General features: G+C 43.5%; 1 protein-coding gene across 1 annotated transcript in view; it reads left to right on the top strand.

The window, feature by feature from the left end:
• Window positions 1–17703, top strand: part of LOC117369378 (kinesin-like protein KIF19) — a 145702-nt gene extending 127999 nt beyond the window's left edge. Inside the window, exons 11-13 of the mRNA XM_033963861.1 lie at window positions 7632–7809; window positions 11802–11909; window positions 16106–17703. Coding sequence (XP_033819752.1) covers window positions 7632–7809; window positions 11802–11909; window positions 16106–16218 — 399 coding nt within the window. The 3' untranslated portion in view covers window positions 16219–17703. The remainder of the gene's footprint in view (window positions 1–7631; window positions 7810–11801; window positions 11910–16105) is intronic.
• Window positions 17704–18621: the final 918 nt, after the last annotated feature.

The following is an 18621-nucleotide window of genomic DNA, read 5'->3' as shown; positions in this document are numbered from 1 at the left end:
TCAAGGATAAGGCTGGTGAGGAAGGATGATCAGATGAGAAACACAATAAATGGCAGAAAGTTCAAGGAAATGGCTTGCTAGTATAGCATAGTTACTTACCGTAACAGGTTTTTATCCAGGGATAGCAGGCAGCTATTCTCACATGTGGGTGACGTCATCGACGGAGCCCGGATGTGGATGCCTCACAAGCAGACTTGCTTGAAGAAACTCGAAGTTTCGAGTCGTCCGCACCGCGCATGCGCAAGTGCCTTCCCGCCCAGCGCAGGGCGCGTCTCCTCAGTTCAGATAGCTAGCAGAGAAGCCAACCAGGGGAGGTGGGTGGGTTGTGAGAATAGTTGCCTGCTGTCCCTGGATAACACCTGTTACGGTAAGTAACTGTGCTTTATCCCAGGACCAGCAGGCAGGTATTTTCACATGTGGGTGACCTTCAAGCTAACCAGAATGGGATGGTGGGAGTGTTGGCAATTTAGGAGAATAAATTTTGTAATACTGTTTGGCCAAACTGTCCATCCCGTCTGGAGAAAGTATCCAGACAATAGTGAGAAGCGAAGGTATGAACCGAGGACCAAGTAGCAGCTCTACAAATTTCCTCAATAGGTGTAGATCTGAGGAAAGCTACTGAAGCTGCTATAGCTCTAACCTTATGGGCTGTGACTTTACTATGAAGAGGTAATCCAGCCTGGGCATAGCTGAACGAGATACAAGCTGCCATCCAGTTGGAGATGGTACGCTTAGAAATAGGATGGCCCAACTTATTTGGATCGAAGGAAACAAAAAGTTGAGGCGCAGTTCTGTGTGGTTTGGTGCGTTCCAAATAGAAGGCCAAAGCATGTTTACAGTCCAGAGTATGAAGAGCTGATTCTCCAGGATGAGAATGAGGCTTTGGAAAAAACACTGGAAGAACAATGGATTGGTTGAGATGAAATTCCGAGACCACTTTAGGGATGAATTTAGGATGAGTACGAAGAACCACTTTGTCATGATGGAACACCATGAATGGTGGTTCAGCAACTAAAGCTTGAAATGAGGGCTATAAGAAACACCACTTTCCAAGTGAGATACTTGAGATGAGCCTTATCAATTGGTTCAAATGGAGGCTTCATAAGATGAGTAAGAACAACATTGAGGTCCCAAACCACAGGAGGCGGTTTGAGTGGAGGTTTGACATTGAAAGTCCTTTCATGAATCTGGAAACCATAACATAAGAACATAAGAAGTGCCTCTGCTGGGTCAGACCAGAGGTCCATCGTGCCCAGCAGTCTGCTCACACGGTGGCCCAACAGGTCCAGGACCTGTGTAGTAGTCTTCTATCTGTACCCCTCTATCCCCTTTTCCTTCATAAATTTGTCCAATCCCTTCTTGAACCCTAATACCGTACTCTGTCCTATCACGCCCTCTGGAAGCGCATTCCAGGTGTCCACAACCCGTTGGTTGAAGAAAAACTTCCTAGCATTGGTTTTGAATCTATCCCCTTTCAACTTTTCCGAATGCCCTCTCGTTCTTGTATTTTTTGATAGTTTGAAGAACCTGTTCCTCTCTACTTTCTCTATGCCCTTCATGCCCACCGGATGAGCAGAGAGGGGTTTCCCTTCAATAGGCTGATGGAAAGCCGCAATTGCACTGAGATGGACTTGGATGGATGTAGATTTGAAGCCAGAATTGGATAAGTGCAAAAGATAGTCCAAAATAGAAGATAAGGAGGAATACTGAGGCTCCTTATGATGAGAAAAACACCACGTAGAAAATCTAGTCCATTTTTGGTGATAGCATTGTCTAGTGGTAGGCTTTCTAGAAGCTTCTAAAACATCTCTTAGAGATTGAGAAAACTGAAGAGGAGTTATGTTGAGAGGTACCAAGCTATCAGGTGTAGAGACTGCAGGTTGGGTGAAGCAGAGATCCTTGACTCTGTGTAAGCAGAGAAGGAAAAACTGGTAGAAGGTATGGCTCCCTGCTGCTGAGTTGAAGTAGAAGGGAGTACCAAGGTTGTCTTGGCCACCAAGGAGCAATTAGAATCATGGTGGCATGATTGTTCTTCAACTTGACTAGAGTCTTTAGAATGAGAGGGAATGGAGGAAAAGCATAGAGGAAAAGATTCGTCCATTCCAGAAGAAAAGCATCTGCCTCGAGGCGATGAGGAGAGTATATCCTGGAGCAGAATTGAGGCAGTTTGTAGTTGTGGGGAGCTGCAAAGAAGTCTATCTGAGGCGTTCCCCACTGTGAAAAAATGTGATGAAGAGGGGAGGAATGGAGTGTCCATTCATGAGGCTGGAGAAGACGACTCAAGTTGTCCGCCAAGCAATTCTTCTTCCCTTGAATGTAGACAGCTTTGAGGAATGTGTTGTGGCGAATTGCCCAGTCCCAAACTTTCAGAGCTTCTTGACAAAGGGAGGGAGACCCCGTGCCTCCCTGTTTGTTGACATAATACATGGCGAATGAGGACTACTTGGTCGTGAAGCAGATGTTGAAAAGCATTGAGAGCTCTGAGGATCGCTCTGAGTTCCAACAGATTGATATGACACTGACGATCCGCACTGGTCCAGAGGCCTTGAGTACGGAGACCATCGAGATGAGCTCCCCAAGCGTAGGTCGAAGAATCTGTCGTGAGAACCTTCTGATGGGGGGGCGTTTGAAAAAGCAAGCCTCTGGAAAGATTGGAAGACAGCATCCACCAACGGAGCGACTTCTTCAATGAAGGAGTGACTGAGATGTGTTGAGAAGGAGGGTCGCAAACTTGCGTCCATTTAGATGCCAGGGTCCACTGAAGAATTCTGAGGTGAAGTCTGGCAAAAGGAGTTACGTGTACTGTGGAGGCCATGTGACCCAGAAGTACCATCATGTGTCTCGCTGAGATGGAAGAGCGGGAAGACACTGTGTGACAGAGTTGAAGAAGAGCTTCCAGACGTTGTTGTGGAAGGAATGCTCTGAGTTGGACAGTGTCCACCAATGAATTGTAGATTCTGTGAGGGCTGAAGTTGAGATTTGGGAAAGTTGATTTCAAATGCCAAACTTTGTAGGAACCAGGTAGTCCGTTGGGTCACTACAATAACCTCTTGAGATGTGGAATCTTTGATGAGCCATTCATCGAGGTAGGGAAATACCTGAAGACCATGATTCCTTAGAGCTGCTGCTACCACTACCAGGCACTTGGTGAACACTCTGGGAGATGAGGTCAGGCCGAAGGGTAGTACTCTGTATTGATAATGCAGATTCCCCATCCGAAATCTGAGATATTGACGGGAGGCAGGATGAATGGGGATATGAGTGTAGGCCTTCTTGAGATCCAGAGAGCATAACCAGTCGTTCTGCTTGAGAAGGGGATAAAAGGATGCCAGGGACAACATTTAAAACTTTTCTTTGACTAGAAATTTGTTGAGAGCCCTGAGATCCAGAATGGGACACAGATCGAACTGGTTCGATGGCATGGAGACAAAGCAGAGCTTGAGCTTCCTGAAGAAAAAGGGCGGTCTGGGAAGGATTGGAAGGATACTCTCTTGGAGGAAGGTCTGGAGGAACCTGAGTGACATGAAGAGAGTATCCTTCTCTGATGATGGTAAGTACCCAGAGGTCGGACATAATTGTTATCCATCGATGGTAAAAAAGATGGAGACAACCTCCTATAGGGGAAAAAGAAGGCAGAGTCAGAACGATGGAGGTTATGCTCTATTTTAAACAGTCAAAAAGGCTGAGAAGCCTTATGTGCAGCAGAAGGTTGAGATTTTTGTTGTTTCTGAGGCTGCTGTTTCTTAAGAGGAGGGCGAGTATAAGGAGCCGGCTTTGGAGCAAAACGCTGTTGATAAATAAGAGCAGGGCGTGTAGGTTTTGCAGGAGCAGGCTTTGGCTTGGGTCTGTCAATAGAAGCAAAGGATTTTTCATGGTCAGACAATTTCTTGGTGGCTGCCTCGATAGATTCATCAAAGAGGTCATTGCCTTCACAAGGAATATTAGCTAAGCGGTCTTAAAGATTAGGGTCCATGTCAATGGTACGAAGCCAGGCAAGACGACGCATAGCCACAGAGCAAGAGGCCGCTCGGGCAGACAACTCAAAGGCATCATAAGATGACTGGAGGAGATGCAAATGGAGTTGAGATAAAGAAGCAAGGACTTCTTGAAGTTCAAAGTGCATTTGAGTATCCAAATAATTCAAGAACTTTGGTAGTAGAGAAATGAGGAACTCAAAATAAGTAATAAAATGAAAATTATAATTGAGGACTTTAGAGGACATAATGGCATTTTGATAGATGCGACGTCCGAATTTGTCCATAGTTTTCCCTTCCCTTCCAGGAGGAACGGTGGCATAAACCTTGGAAGGATTGGACCTCTTCAAGGAGAACTCGACTAGCAGGGACTGATGAGATAACTGTGAGTTGTCAAAGCCTTTGCGATGTACAGTTTTACACCTAGAGTCCAACTTTCCTGAAACAGCTGGTATGGTATAAGGTGTTTCCAGGCATCGACCAAAAGTCTGATTCAAAAGCTTATGAAGAGGAAGCTTAAGTGACTCTGCCAGAGGTTGAGGGAGATGCATGACTTCGAGATACTCCTTAGAGTATTTAAAGCCAGTATCTAATTGAAGATCCAAGTCCACAGCCATCTGACAAAGGAAAGATGAGAAAGATAGCTGATCCGCCAATGCTTTGCCTCGAGAAGGACTCGAGGACATCGAGGCAGCCTGGGTTGAAGATGAAGCCTCTGCAGGAAAAAAGGCATCAAAGAAACATGGTGGCTTGGATGAGGCAATCGAAACCAGAACATCCTCGAACGAGGAGTCGGTGGTCTAGTCGAAGTTGGGGTAGATCGAGGCTTAGTTGAAGAAGGTCGTTCTTTAGAAGAAGAACTATGCCTGGAAGGATGCCTCGATGAAGGCCTCGATCGTCTGTGAGAACTGTGCCTGGTAGCAGATCTCGAGGATCGAGGAGACTTCGCCTTGGAGACTGAAGCAGACAATACTATCAAAGAATGGATAGGACTGGAGGCTGTAGATCGAAGCTCCAGAGGCTTGATGGAGGAACCTCGATGCACTCCCAAAGACTCTGCTCCTTGTATAGAGTGTGAGGATTCCTGCCAAGGCACTTGCAAAGATTCTGCTCCTTGCTTCACGTGCTTAGATGCCAGGCCAGACACTCGCAGAGACTCTACTCCCTGCAAAGAGTGTGCAAGCTCAGACCGAGGCAAAGGAAGTGGTTCAACCTTGCGGAAGTTTGCAGAATGCCCAGGCTGAATGAGAGGAAGAAGCTTCGGTCCCATATTAGTAAGGAACTGAATGAATTGCTTCTCCAAAATGGTCTGGAAAGAAGCCGGCAAGGATGGATCCGCGTCTGAAACCGGACCACCTGCTTTGGCTGGAGGTTCCTTCGAGGTAGTGTGAGTGTGGTTCGACTTGGAAGTCTTAGGCACTTTAATCACTACCACTGGAACCGACTGCTGAGCTATCTGACCTGAGGAAACAGGGGAAGATACAGCAGATGTCGTCGAAGAAAGAGCCGCTGCAAACGACGAAGGTCTGATGAGGCTCGAGGTGGAAGCAGTAGGAGGAACCTCGGGAGTCGAGGTCAAGGTCGCCTTTGAAGTTGAGGGATCAGTAGAAGATTCCATCTCGAAGAGTTTGTCCAGCAAAATACAACGACGATTGAAAGCTCAAGGCTGAAGCGTTTGACAAGGCAGGCACGACCTAGGATGATGTTTCGGCCCAAGACACTTAAGGCAGCGACAGTGTGGGTCCATAAGAGAGATCGCGCACTGGCATTTGTCACACTTCTTGAAGCCCGTGATAGGCCGGGACATAGAAGGAAAAGTAGCCGCCGCAAGATCGAAGCCCTTGGGCTGCGGCCGAGCGGCCTGTCCCGAGAAACGGACGGAAGAGGAAAAAATTTTTTTTTTTAAAAACTGAAAATGAAAAAAATAAAATAAGAACAGCGATTCGTGAGGAAAAAAAATACAAACCGCGGTTCAGAGAAGGCACAAGTAACGAAGTTAAACGCAGAGAGTCAAAGACGGACTTCTCGGCTCCGCGGAAAACTGAGAACTGAGGAGACGCGCCCTGTGCTAGGCAGGAAGGCACTCGCGCATGCGCGGTGCAGGCAACTTGAAACTTCGAGTTTCTTCAAGCAAGTCTGCTTGTGAGGCGTCCGCATACGGGCTCCGTCGATGACATCACCCACATGTGAGAATACCTGCCTGCTTGTCCTGGGATAAGGTCTAATATTCTGAACTTTGCTTGTAGTGGTAGGGTTAAAATGGAAAACAACCCCCCCCCCCCCCAAAGTAGGAAAAGACATGGAATGAAAGAAACTTATACTGTACAAATGTAAGAGCCTTCACATATGTACCATGGACTGGATTCTGGAATTGTCTACATCGGCCTACAAAAACGGCACTATGTATCAATCGCACACAGGCACCAGAATCGTGACTACCGTTGAACATAGGTGCCGGGAACATAGGCTAGGGTTTTGAAGGTCTACATTAACAGCACTTATATTTGATGTGAATCGCATCTACAGAGGTGTCTAGCAGTGCCTAAAGGTCATTTCCAGCCAAAACCACACCTAATTGACCTGTAGATGCGATTCGGGAACCACTTTTTAAAAATGAGGTTTTAAATGACATAGTGAATTACTGTGCCGATTAAAGCCAATTAAACCAATTAAGTTAGGCGGCGGTAGGGCACCAACTGCCACCTAACTTATGGCACCATTTCCAGAATCAGCCCCCATGTGTTTTCATGGCTTATCCACAAAAAGCAAGACTATATCTCAGTTATGCTACTGAAAATATCATTCAGGAAGCAAGATGGAAGGGATATATTTTTTTAATTTGGAACTTTAACTCATGTATTGTTTTGCTGATGTTTAATCCTGGCATTTACGTAGTGCCTAAACCAGGGTACTATATAATGTATCATGTCCAGGTACAACGAGTTCCTTCCTAAGTGGGTACCTGAATTGCTGGCAAATTAAAACTTGCCAAAGATCATAGTGAGTTTCAATGGCAGAAGCAGGATTTAAGCTTATGTTTCCTGGTATCCAGCCCATTATGTAACTACTAGGCCCTTTGTTAGCAACATTGTATGGCAACCTGCCCAAGAAATCTTCCAAGGCCCAAGGAGATGTTGTGTTGTGCTGAGACCTGACACAATCAGAGGAATGGGATGGAGGTGAGAGAGATGGCAATGATAGCCAAGCCTGTCTCCTTGAAGGAGATCATCCAATGAAACCTGCTGCTTCTGAGTCCTGTATTTTCTCCTATACAATTCCAGCCAGCACACCATTCCTCCTGGCCATGGTACCAAGAACAATTTTAAACCTTGGGGGCAACAAGATTAGCACAACTGGCTCATGAAATTTGAATATACCTATTCAGAGACAGCACTGTGTAGATGGGAGAAGTTGCATGCCAATCAGAGTGTGCTTACATGCTATCATGTGGCACATGTGCTGGACATAGCCAACCCCTACACTAAGCCACCACTTGGTTGATTTCAGGACTAATAGTATATCACTAATGTGGGATATGGGGTTGATTTGGTAACTCTCCCAGAGACACCAGGTATAAAATAAGATTATCTCCATTCTTAATAGTGATGGAAGAAACTTTTGAAGCTGGAACATGTATGTGATATGTTTGTCTTTCAGTTCTCAAAAACAAAGCCTCAGAATTCTCCCAGACGCAAACTGAACAGTGTTCCTGATCATAGGCAGCTACTTCCTGGTCAAAACTCCAAATTCTTCTTGCGATCCAAAGTCATAAGCAATCTGTCCCACAGTACACCAGCTGCTACAAAGGTGAAATTCCCTGTTAGCCACCATGAAGGTAGGAGCCAAGTGCATCTGTATTATGTCATCGGGATTCTTGCTTGTTAATGCGTTATAACTGCAGGTGCTTGTAGCATGTCTGTAATATACCTATATTAGCCAATGAAATCTGTGCTGGATCATCAACCCCAATTCTTTTGACCCAGGGCCTGTGTCCCAGATGGACATAGGTGGCATCAGCAGCTGGTACAGGCCAGGGAGGAAAGATGAAGTAGCTTTGGCATCCAACACAGGCTAAGGGATGAGTAAGTAGGGCCACATGCAAAAGGCCAGATGCAAAAAGATGTTTCTTCTCAACAGCCAGACTCTAGAGAAAGAGAACAGTTATGTACGAGGTCTGTTCAAAAAGTTTCAGGACAGTTTGAATTGTGTGCCAACAAGAAGTTCTTTTGAGATGTGCCAGATGGCATTGAGTAGCTTGAAACTTTATGAGTAACCTCCTTTTTCTGTTTGTTGATATCTGGTTTTGTCTCCGAGCTACAGCAGTTTTTGTGAAAGTGTGTTTTAGTTATCGGCTATTTTTCTTCATATATGACCTCAATGAGTAGCGCTACAGCTTGAAGTTCTGTTTTAAATTGGGTTAGACCGCTACAGAAGTAGCTTGTGGAGAGCATGTCATGAGTTGTGGAAGTTGTTTTGAATGGTATTCACACTTCAGACGTGGTCGTGAATCAGTGGAATATGATTCGCAAACTGTAAGACAATCAATGTCAAATGATGATCAAGGTTTTATTAAAATTTGATTTAATCGCTTATCTAATTTCTAAGCGAGTTTACAATATATAAAAAAAGAGAATTGGCAGTGGAATGCAACATCTCCATTGGTTCATGCCACAACATTCTAACAGCGAAGTTGGGGATATCTCACATTGCAACAAAGTTTGTTCCACGGTTGATGACCAACGACCGAAAGAACAACCATGTCATGATCTGTCAGAATCTTTTTGAGCAGGCAAATGAAGATGAAACATTTCTTGATAAAGTAATAACTGGTGATGAAACATGGATCTACGGTTATGATGTGGAAACCAAAGCTCAATCATCTCAATGAAGAACCAAAACATTGACAAGACCGAAAAAAGCTCAGCAAATTCAGTTGAATGTCAGTGATTTTAACTGAGTTTTTTGATAGTCGCGGTATTGTTCACTATGAATTTCTGCCATAAGGACAAACTGTCAACCAAAATTACTATCTGAAAGTGTTGAAACGACTTCATGAGAGAAGTGACCCGAACTTTGGAGGGAGCAGTTGTGGTTCCTGCATCAAGACAATATTCCCGCTCACACCGCTGTCAAAATTCACTAATTTTGCACAAAAAATGCTAAATGACAGTTCTTCCCCAGTTCTCCTGACTTGGCCCCTGCTGACTTCTTCGTTTCCTAAACTTAAATCCACGCTGAAAGGAAAGCGATTTGACACCATAGAAGACATAAAGGGCTCCTTTAACTAAGGTGCACTAGCGGTTTTAGCGTGCGCTGAAGATTATCGTGCGCTAACCTTACGCTACACGAAAAATACTAACACAAGCTCTATGGAGGCGTTAGCGTGTAGCATGCGCTAAAACCACTAGCGCATCTTCGTAAAAAGAGCCCAAAGTGTATAGATAAGGAAGGGGAGTGCTTTGAAGGGGACCCAATGAAGTTAGTTGTAAGATTGTTTAATAACTTTTTATAAAATCAGTCCTGGAACTTTTTGAACACACCTCATATAACACTGAAGATGGGTAGCTGGAGAGAAGTTTGGTATAGCCCTTTTTCTACCCCCAGTATAGTACCTTTTTATTTTCTGAGACAATTTCCCCTGTATCCACTCATAAATGGGACAAGTTAAACATTAATTTAAATGTTGTATTTAATAAAGGATTCATGGATGGAGGAGGTAATAAGTTGATTTAGGAAATGTCAAAGTGGACAGCTCAGAAGTAGAGACATCTACTGATATCACCTAGATTTCTTGAACTTCAATATCATGAAAAAAAAAACAGACAAGTGTCTTCTAAATAAAAGGGCCCAATATTCTAGGGATTTATGCTCTTAACTTTGTGTTATGCTCATAAATTAGCTTCTTTGAAAAATTATTAGGGATGAATGCATAACTTTATATTCAAAATTTCACAAAACTCCTAGGGCTCCTTTTACAAAGGCGCGTTAGCGGGTTTAACGCGTGTGACTTTTAATCACGCGCTAGCCGGAAAACTACTGCCTGCTGAAGAGAAGGCGGTAGCGGCTAGCGCGGCCAGTGGTTTAGCGCACGCTATTACACGCGTTAAAGCGCTAACGTGCCTTTGTAAAAAGAGCCCCTAATTTTAGGAAGCAATAGGAGTGGATTTAGGGCAAGGAAAAAAGTTAGGAGCTTAGCACTAATTTTCAACAGTAGGCTCATAAATCTAAGCAAATGAATGGTAGGCTTAAATTTATTTGCGTGGAGGGGCATAATAAAAAAAAAACTGTTTAAGTCCCTTTTTGGCCTAAGGCCTTAAACGTTAAAAGCAGAAGCAGGGAAAGTGTCCATAACCAAAACAAACGTCCTTGTTTTGATAATGGCCTGCCTCTATATTCAGCTGTTTAAACGTCCAGACCACCACTACATCTACACTTGTACCCAAATGATGTCTACACTTATACCCCATAATGAACCAAAAAAACGCATAAGCCCAAAACATCCAACACAAGGGCTTTTAGGCGAAGGAGGAGCCAGTCCTTCGCCTAAAAGCTGGATTTTGTAACCAGTGTCTGTCAAAAACAACACCGGTTACAGAATCCACACCAACACCCCCCCCACACACACACCACCCAAAGCCCTCTTGCCCCGGCAATCGTGCCCCCCCCCCCCCCCCGCCGAGTACGATCAGGCCAGGTGGGAGCCCAAGCCCTCCTGGCCCCGGTGACCCCCCCCGATTCGATCTGGCCAGAGGGAGCCCAAGCCCTCCTGGCCCCGGCGACCCCCTACCCCCACCCCCCACTACAGTATGGGCAGGAGGGATCCCAGGTCCTCCTGCCCTCGACACAACCCCCCTCCCCCCAATGACCACCCCCCGATCGGCCCCCCTGCCGACCCACGACCCCCCGGCCGACCCCATGACCCCCCCACCACCCCCTTCCCCGTACCTTCAACGTTGGTCGGACGGACGGGTGCCAAGTCCGCCCGTCTGGCAGGGCAGCCAGCTCCGGAATGGGGCCGGATTGGCCCTGGCATCTGAAACCCCACCCACAGGTGGGGCCTAAGGCGCCTGGGCCAGTCAGAATAGGCCCGGGAGCCTTAGGCCCCTCCTGTGGGGGAGGCATCTCTCCTGCCGCGATGGTTGTGGTGGGTGGGTGGGTAGGTTGCCGGGCCGCTGAACTGATCGCGCCAGCGGCCATCAGCTCAGCGGCCCCTTTTCGGCACTTAGACCTGGTTTGACTTTGTCTAAGTCAAAAAGGTATAAGTGCCGACTAGGCAACCTGCCTAAGGTTTTGGTTATACCTGCTGCACGCCTAGGTGTAAGTCGGCCCACCTCCCACCCACTGCCCACCCTTTCCCCTCTTCTAAACACGCCTCTTTTCTCTCTGCGTTTAGAGGCAGAGGAAAGGCCTAAGCTGGTTTTAGATACGTCTAAAAACCAGCTTTGGTTATGGGTACTTGGGACAATCAGGCTTTTTGATCGTCCAAGTAGCCATTTAGGACACTTTTTAGACTTTTTTTTAAATTATGAACCCCATAACTTTTAAGCTCCTAAATTGAGATGAATTTCAGATGAAAAGTTAGGAAGTATAAGTTTGGCTGAAAATAGGGCACAAATATAGAAATTTAATTTAGAAGCACAAATTTAGGAGTTTAGCTTTTATTTTACCTTTTATTTTTCCTTTGGAATATCGGGCCCAGACTTCTTATCTTGTCTTCAATTAATTTGTATTATTGGTTAAGGTGAAAATTTCAATAATGTGTACACTTTTTTCTAAAGCCAAAAGTTAAGTTTTCTTTCTCTTTTTTAATTCTTTGATCTTAAATAGATGAAGCTCCATTACAGGTCTTAGAGATCACCAGTACGCCACCAAGCACTGTCCAGCAGAGCAATGCAAGCCAAAACAGGGGACAAATCCTGTATAAACAGGTCAAAGGTCAGCACTGAAAAAAATAAAGGAAAAATTGTTTAAAGCAGGTATGGGCATCTATGGTCGGCAAAGGCCACAACTCAGGTTTTCAAGATTTCCATAATGAGTATGGATGAGATTGATTTGTATGTAGTGCTTCCATTGTATGCAGATGGATCTTATGCAAATTCATGGTGGAAATATTGAAAACCCTCGAGACCCATGGTTATCCTCCCCTGATTTAAAATATGGTTATGAACTGAGCTGTACAGCTAGTTTTATGGCGTAAACCAGTGTATCGCAAACTGTGTGCCACCTGAGATTTTAGGTGTAATACGAGATGCCAGGGAGGAGGAGAGGCGCTGGCTGAGTGCCTACAGGACGGGCCTCTCGCAGCAAGAGGCACATTCTGTAGGCAATCAGCTGGCATCAGCGCGGTCTCCTTCTCTCTGCACGTCTTCCTTTCTAGCACCCCCCACTGGCGGCTCAGGGCTCATCTGGAGGGCCTCCACGCATGCATGGACATCACGCATGCATTTCCAGATGCCTCGAGCCACGGCCACTACATTTAGTATGGCTTGACAAAGTTTGTGAGACATTTAAGTACACAGTCTTGAAATATGGTGGATGTGGGTCTGGGTGTGTTAGTATTATAGTGGTTGGGTTAGTATTATATTGTTTTTTATGGGCTGATTTTATGTTATCAAACAGAATGAGGTGATTTATAGGGACAATCTTAAACTAAACTAAAGCTTAATTTTATATATCGGGTCATCAACCTAAGGAAGCCTGACTCGGTTTACAACAATTAGATAAAAACTAAAGAAAGTTTACAATGATTAAATAAAAACTAAAAAAAAACTAATAGCAAAGGTTTCAAAGAAATTAGTTTTCAAAATGTTTGGCAAAAAGAAAAGTTTTTAGAAATTTATGGAAAGAACTGGGGCTCCTCAGAATTAAAGGGAGTTCAGTCTAAACTTTGATAACACTATATTTAGAGCTTCCATTCTTAGATGTTTATAAATTGTAAGGTGTTTATTTTCTAGCTAATTAAAATTTTATAAGAGAGAATATTGATGTGTTTGGTCTATAGGCACTACTGCTGAGTACCTTTTCCAGCAGAACCAAATTTACATCATTTTAGTTGTTGGTGCAGAAAAGGCACAACTGAATGGAGAATACTAGACAAGTCAGGGGAAGAGTGTGAGACTACTAGGGGTAGTAGTGATTCCTTAGTATCCCTTCCAGACTAGGGTTACCAGACATCCTCCTTTTCGAAGACATGTCTGGGGGTCCGGACAGCTTTTCAAAATCTAGCACTTTGTCCGGGTTTTGAAAAGCTTCCTTGAAATTGTGTCGGGCAGGAGGGCATTTGTGCATGTATGGATGACTTCCTGCCCTATGAGAGCAGGCAGTGGGGGCGGGACTGGGCATAACGGGGTGAGGATGGGTTGAACTGGGCAGGTCTAGGAGGTCCAGATTTTACTGTACCAGACTAATCCAGAAACTAGGGGTTATATCTCTCAGCCAGTGGGTAGAGATCTAGAAACAAAGTAGTTCTGTGTGATTCTCCCCATAATGGGCACTGTGTGGCCACACAGGCCCGGATTCTCGAACCAGCACCAATATTGGTGGCTGCCTTAAACGTAGACAAGGGTTTTCTGGGCCTACATTTCAGGTGCCTGTCTTCACATGAATCATGCCTACTTAGGTGCTTTAGGCCACCCAATACCACTTCTGGCATTGGTCATGCCTACTTTGGTATTCAGCGTTCTAAAGTGCTTATTTAGGTTCAATTCCAGCACCAGTATACACCTCAAATCTTGGTTAAAAATGCCATTTGGATGGCGTTTTTATTGGAGGTATGAACACTTATTGGCACCTAGAAAATCGGTGCCAGTTTGAGAATCCAGGCCATAGTGCTTAGTATTTATCTGTCTCGAATCGATAGAATGGACAGACTATGCAGTTTCTGGATCATTTATTTGGCTGTGGCAGTTCCTGACTCGGTTGGAGAACTAGGAATCAACAAAGCAGAGGGGTTCCACTTCTGGGATTTAAGCTTCATTAAAAAAAAAAAAGAAACTTGAGGAACAAGTTTCTCTGGAGCTAAGGATAAATTGGCAGAGTCTGAGTTCCCTCCTCCCAAACTCTCCCCATGGTGTCTTCTGAAGGTAAATTTTTTATGGAATCTGTGCAAATAAGATACTCTGTAGATGAATTAGCTACTTCTGAGGGAGTTTGGGTCTATAGACACAGTTTCTGGTTGTAAAGTGTCTTCCTTCAGGTTCCTTCCAGAGAACTGGCTTTTATTTTACTATGTCTGAATGCTCTCTGGAAGTTGCCATCTGAGTAACCCTGGTGGGTACTTGTACCAAAACAGTCTAGTCTAGTGAGACATAGACTCTACCACGGCTCTCTGCTGTCAGGAACAGTGCTATGGGAGCTGTTTAGGCCAGAGCACCAGGCTCAATTTTGGAGCTGGCCAATGTGCCAGAGGTAATTGATGGACTGTTTCTTTTTCTAAAGGATCCCACTGGAGGTACAGCAACACAAATCAGTGTTTATACTGTAATATTACAAGTGTTTCTCTAGGTTGGTGCTTGTACTATCACAATGCACATTTTGGACATTTATTTTGTGCTTCTTAAATAAGCATTACACAAGAATATTCCTTGTGCCTTATTAAGCACTCTGAAGCCTAGTATGCTGTAATATTTGATACTAAGGGGCACATTCAAGTACTCCCTACATTTAGCATACTCAGGGGGGGAACTTGGGATTCAGTTGCCAATTCCTTAAGCAGGGGTACCTCTTCCGTGGGTGCACAGGTGGAAGCACCTTTTTCACCTTTTTCCTACTAGCTATATTTGGAGTGTCATGTAACTTGGCCTAGGGTCCTGGACCATGTTTTTCTGTGATCGGTAGGTATTCAGTTTTTGGCATAAACCAAAATTTTAAGGGTGTTTGACCTATGAGCATCTGAACCCTTGGGAGTTTAGGTATTCTGCTTTGAATGCTTCTGAAGCCCCATGTTTTCCCTGAAACAGTTGCTATCTAATGCTCTGATCTTATATTTTGTCTGATAATGCTTAATTCAATTTTTTTGATTGCAAAGATTTGTTGTAAGAACACCTTCTGATGTTATCTCTGGTCTAATCTCTAGTTTTGTTTCTATATTCTCAACTTATTTTGGTTCACTGGTATGCTTCTATGTTTTCTATCCTTGGGAGTTAACTCTGATTTGGCTTCAGGCTTAAAGTCTCAACCTACTTGGGAACTGCTTTACTTTGTGCCACAGGTTCTGGTCTGGTCTGGTAAGGATACTAAGGAAGGAGAAATTCTTACTTGATAATTTTCTCCTCTATAGTCCATATCAGACCAGTCCAGAAACCCATGTTAACTGAATATTCTTGTTCTTACTTCTACTCAGGACTGTTCTATTTATCATTATACAATTTGAATTGCTTCTGTTTGGAGTTTTCTCAAACAATTTCTGTCAAATTCCAGGTAGCTCCTGATCCAGTTGGAGAACTGGGTGTCAGTAGACTATGACACTACCTTGTTAATATAGGTATTTGATGAAGGCAGCATTTGACCTAAAGAATGAACATAAACTCTTTTGTTTGGTCATTCAAACATAAACTAATTTGTTTGGTATTCTATGGCTACATGGTGCCCTTATGGGATGAATCATACAGAACTACTTTGTTTCTATGTCTCCATCTGCTGGTTGACAGAGAGTTAACCCACAATTTCTGGACTGGTCTGGTAGGACTAAAGGAAAGAAAATAGGTGAGCATAATTTCTTCTTATTGCCATATTGAGAAAGAATCAAACCACAGTTTATAATAAAAGGAAAATATTTTACCATATTTTTATGCTGGAGATTTCAAGACTTCTAGAAACCCGTTCATTTTCATAAAAACACTTTTTTTGTGTTTATGAAGATTTCATGTTGTGCAAATGAGGGTCCTTTTTATAAAGCTATGGTAGCGATTCCCCCACGGCAAGTGCATTTGTTTTGGGGGAATCACTAGTGCAGTTTTGTAAAAGGAGCCTTTAGTGTGCTAACCTTTAAGGGATTTTTAAAATTTGTATAAAGGACATTTTAAGGACCCTTATTCTTGGTTGGGAAACCTTATTTTACATTAATTCTACTCCTTAATATCATTTTGAAGTTGAGATATTTTTATATTGATTAAAACATTTTTTTCCCATAGGGCCAGCAGAAAGTGTAAATAATTCTACCCTGATTCATCCTGGGAGTCGGAAGAAACGGACAAGCATAAGCATACAGAGTCAGACCAAACCAGAGAACAGAAAACGAAAGTGACAGAGGGAGGCTGTAGGCTCTCTCTTGTTTACTGTGATCTGTCAATGAGAAAGAGACAGAAGAGGAAACAGGCACTGCCAGCTGTCAGAGCGCAGCTTACCTTGAGGCTCAGAAAGAAAGCAGGTCTACAGTGCAAAGGAAATCATACTCCTTTACCCTTAAAAACCACTCAAGCCTTTCACTAGAGAGACAGCATTCCTGCTTACAGATGAAGAAACTTAATGCAAAGAAACCCAAAATCTGTTCAAGTATCAAACTGTACATGTTAGGTTCTTGGACTTAGCTGCAATTATAATTAGGCTTTCATGTATGTTTTAAATGAGAAAACAGAGTTAGGTTTTATATTTTGAAAGGGATGGGTATGTGATATCTGATGAAGGAGCACTGAAATTGAAATGGGTTACTTGGGGTGAAAGGCCTTAGGGTTAAATAGTATTTCTGCAAGTCAATGTTTAATCCTCCCCAAATTTCTTTTAGTGATATAGCGATTAGCACCTCTGATACAGAAGTGCTCATGTATTGTTTTTGTTAAGGTAAAATAATGATCCCATGTGAATAGCATGGAACATTTTTAGTTATTTAAGACTGAAAGACTTGGGGAGAGTACTTCTGAGCCATGTTAGCATGAGCAAAAACCTGAACTCGGGTTTAGATTGTTTGGTTTTGGTCCTAGGGATTGAGCTGGGATGATTTCTGTACCCAGGCATTATCCAAATAGCAGAGATGGACGGAAAGTCCCATGTTATTTACTATAATTGTAACCATTCTAAAAAAAAAAAAAAAAAAAAGAGATTTTTCTAGCTTTCCATGTTTAATACTGTAATTCCTATTAGCTAGGAAACATTTAAACACATGGAAAGTTATTTTTTTTCCCAGGAAGTTTCATTAGTTGATCAGTGGCTAATGTCAACAGAGCAGAGGGGTTTTGAAGCACCCTCTTTGAAATGATGTTACTGTCCATGACCAGAGAGGCTCTGATTTTGGAGGCTCAAACTAGAGGTAGCAATTCCACATTATAATTAGTACTAGAAGAAAATATGTCGGTCCTACTCATATCCTATCCTTCTCAAAAATCTCTTAAATCAAATATTTAAATGGATTGCTCTGGGATCATTCCACTTCCCTTTCATGGGGTTCTAACATTCCAGACCCTGGACTCACTCAAATAAACCATAATGATTGCCATTTTATATCAGAATTTGCTTATTCTTTTATTTGTTACAAACCTTGATCTAACATGGTCCCTGAGATCATAACTTACATGGCAAGTTGCAAGAAGTTCAATAAAATTGTTTATGTGCCAACTGTGATTTACATCTTAACTGCCATTTGCTTTTTTTCTGTCATACTTTTCTTTTTTAACTTTTGGTTCATTTGCTTGCTGTTGGTCAGAATATTTTTGGTGCCTCTATCTGTATATTGAACCATACTTCTAGAAGCAGAATTAAAAGGTCTATGTGATATGCATAAATACATTATTGTGTTTTTCATTAACTTAAAATTTTATGAAATGTTATTCAGAACTCCTGAATCATCCAAGTTTTGTCTTGTTTTACTGTGGAAAGAATGAACATGATAAAATATAAAACTGCTGATGGTTAAACAGTGGTCTTTCACAGATGGACTTAATTTGTCTATCAATGTTGAAATTCATACCTTAGAAACATAGAAACACGATGGCCAGGGCAGGATTAATTCGTCGAGGGCCTCTATGCACACAAGTCCACTGGGCCCCCTGCCCCACACTGCCCCCTTCCCCACCTCTGCCACGCCCTCATTTATTTACCCATTTTCTTATTTACTTCTTTATTTCCACTTTATTTCTTTTATTTTAAAATTCAAAACAAAGATTACCCATATCAGTGCCAGTGTAGTTTTTCTTCTATGCAACCTCCAAACATCTCTGACCAAATCCCCCCCTGGTTCACAGTCATAAGCACGTGGGACAAAGCCGAGCTGGCATTAGAGACCAGACAATTGAGCGCAAGACTCCAGCGTGCCACCGTAAAAGTTAATTTTAAAGAGCTCCGACAGGGGGTATGAGGGGGAACCCCTCCAGTTTACTTAATAGTGTTTTTAGGGGAACAGTTAAGTTTCCTGTATAATGTGGGAGGTTGCACCCCCCACATCCCCCCCAACGGCAGCAAGAACCATATTAAGTTAAATGTGGGGGGGTTTCCCCCCACACACACCCCTTCGGAGCTCTTTAAACTTTCACGGCGGCACGCTAATTGTCTTGCACTAATTGTCTGCTCTCTAATGTTGGTGCGGCTTTGTCCGGCACATTTTTGCCCGTCACTATCCCCCCTTCCTTCCTAGAGGAAGAGATCTTCAGCTGGCAGGGCTTTGGGGAGCCCACCAACTTATATTTTGCATTTGGGTAGGAGGCATGGGGCATGGCAG

This window comes from Geotrypetes seraphini, chromosome 11, assembly GCF_902459505.1.
Source record: "Geotrypetes seraphini chromosome 11, aGeoSer1.1, whole genome shotgun sequence".
Classification (NCBI taxonomy): Eukaryota; Metazoa; Chordata; class Amphibia; order Gymnophiona; family Dermophiidae; genus Geotrypetes; species Geotrypetes seraphini.
The sequence above is the reverse complement of the archived record's forward strand: the minus strand, read 5'-3'. Positions and strand labels throughout refer to the sequence as shown.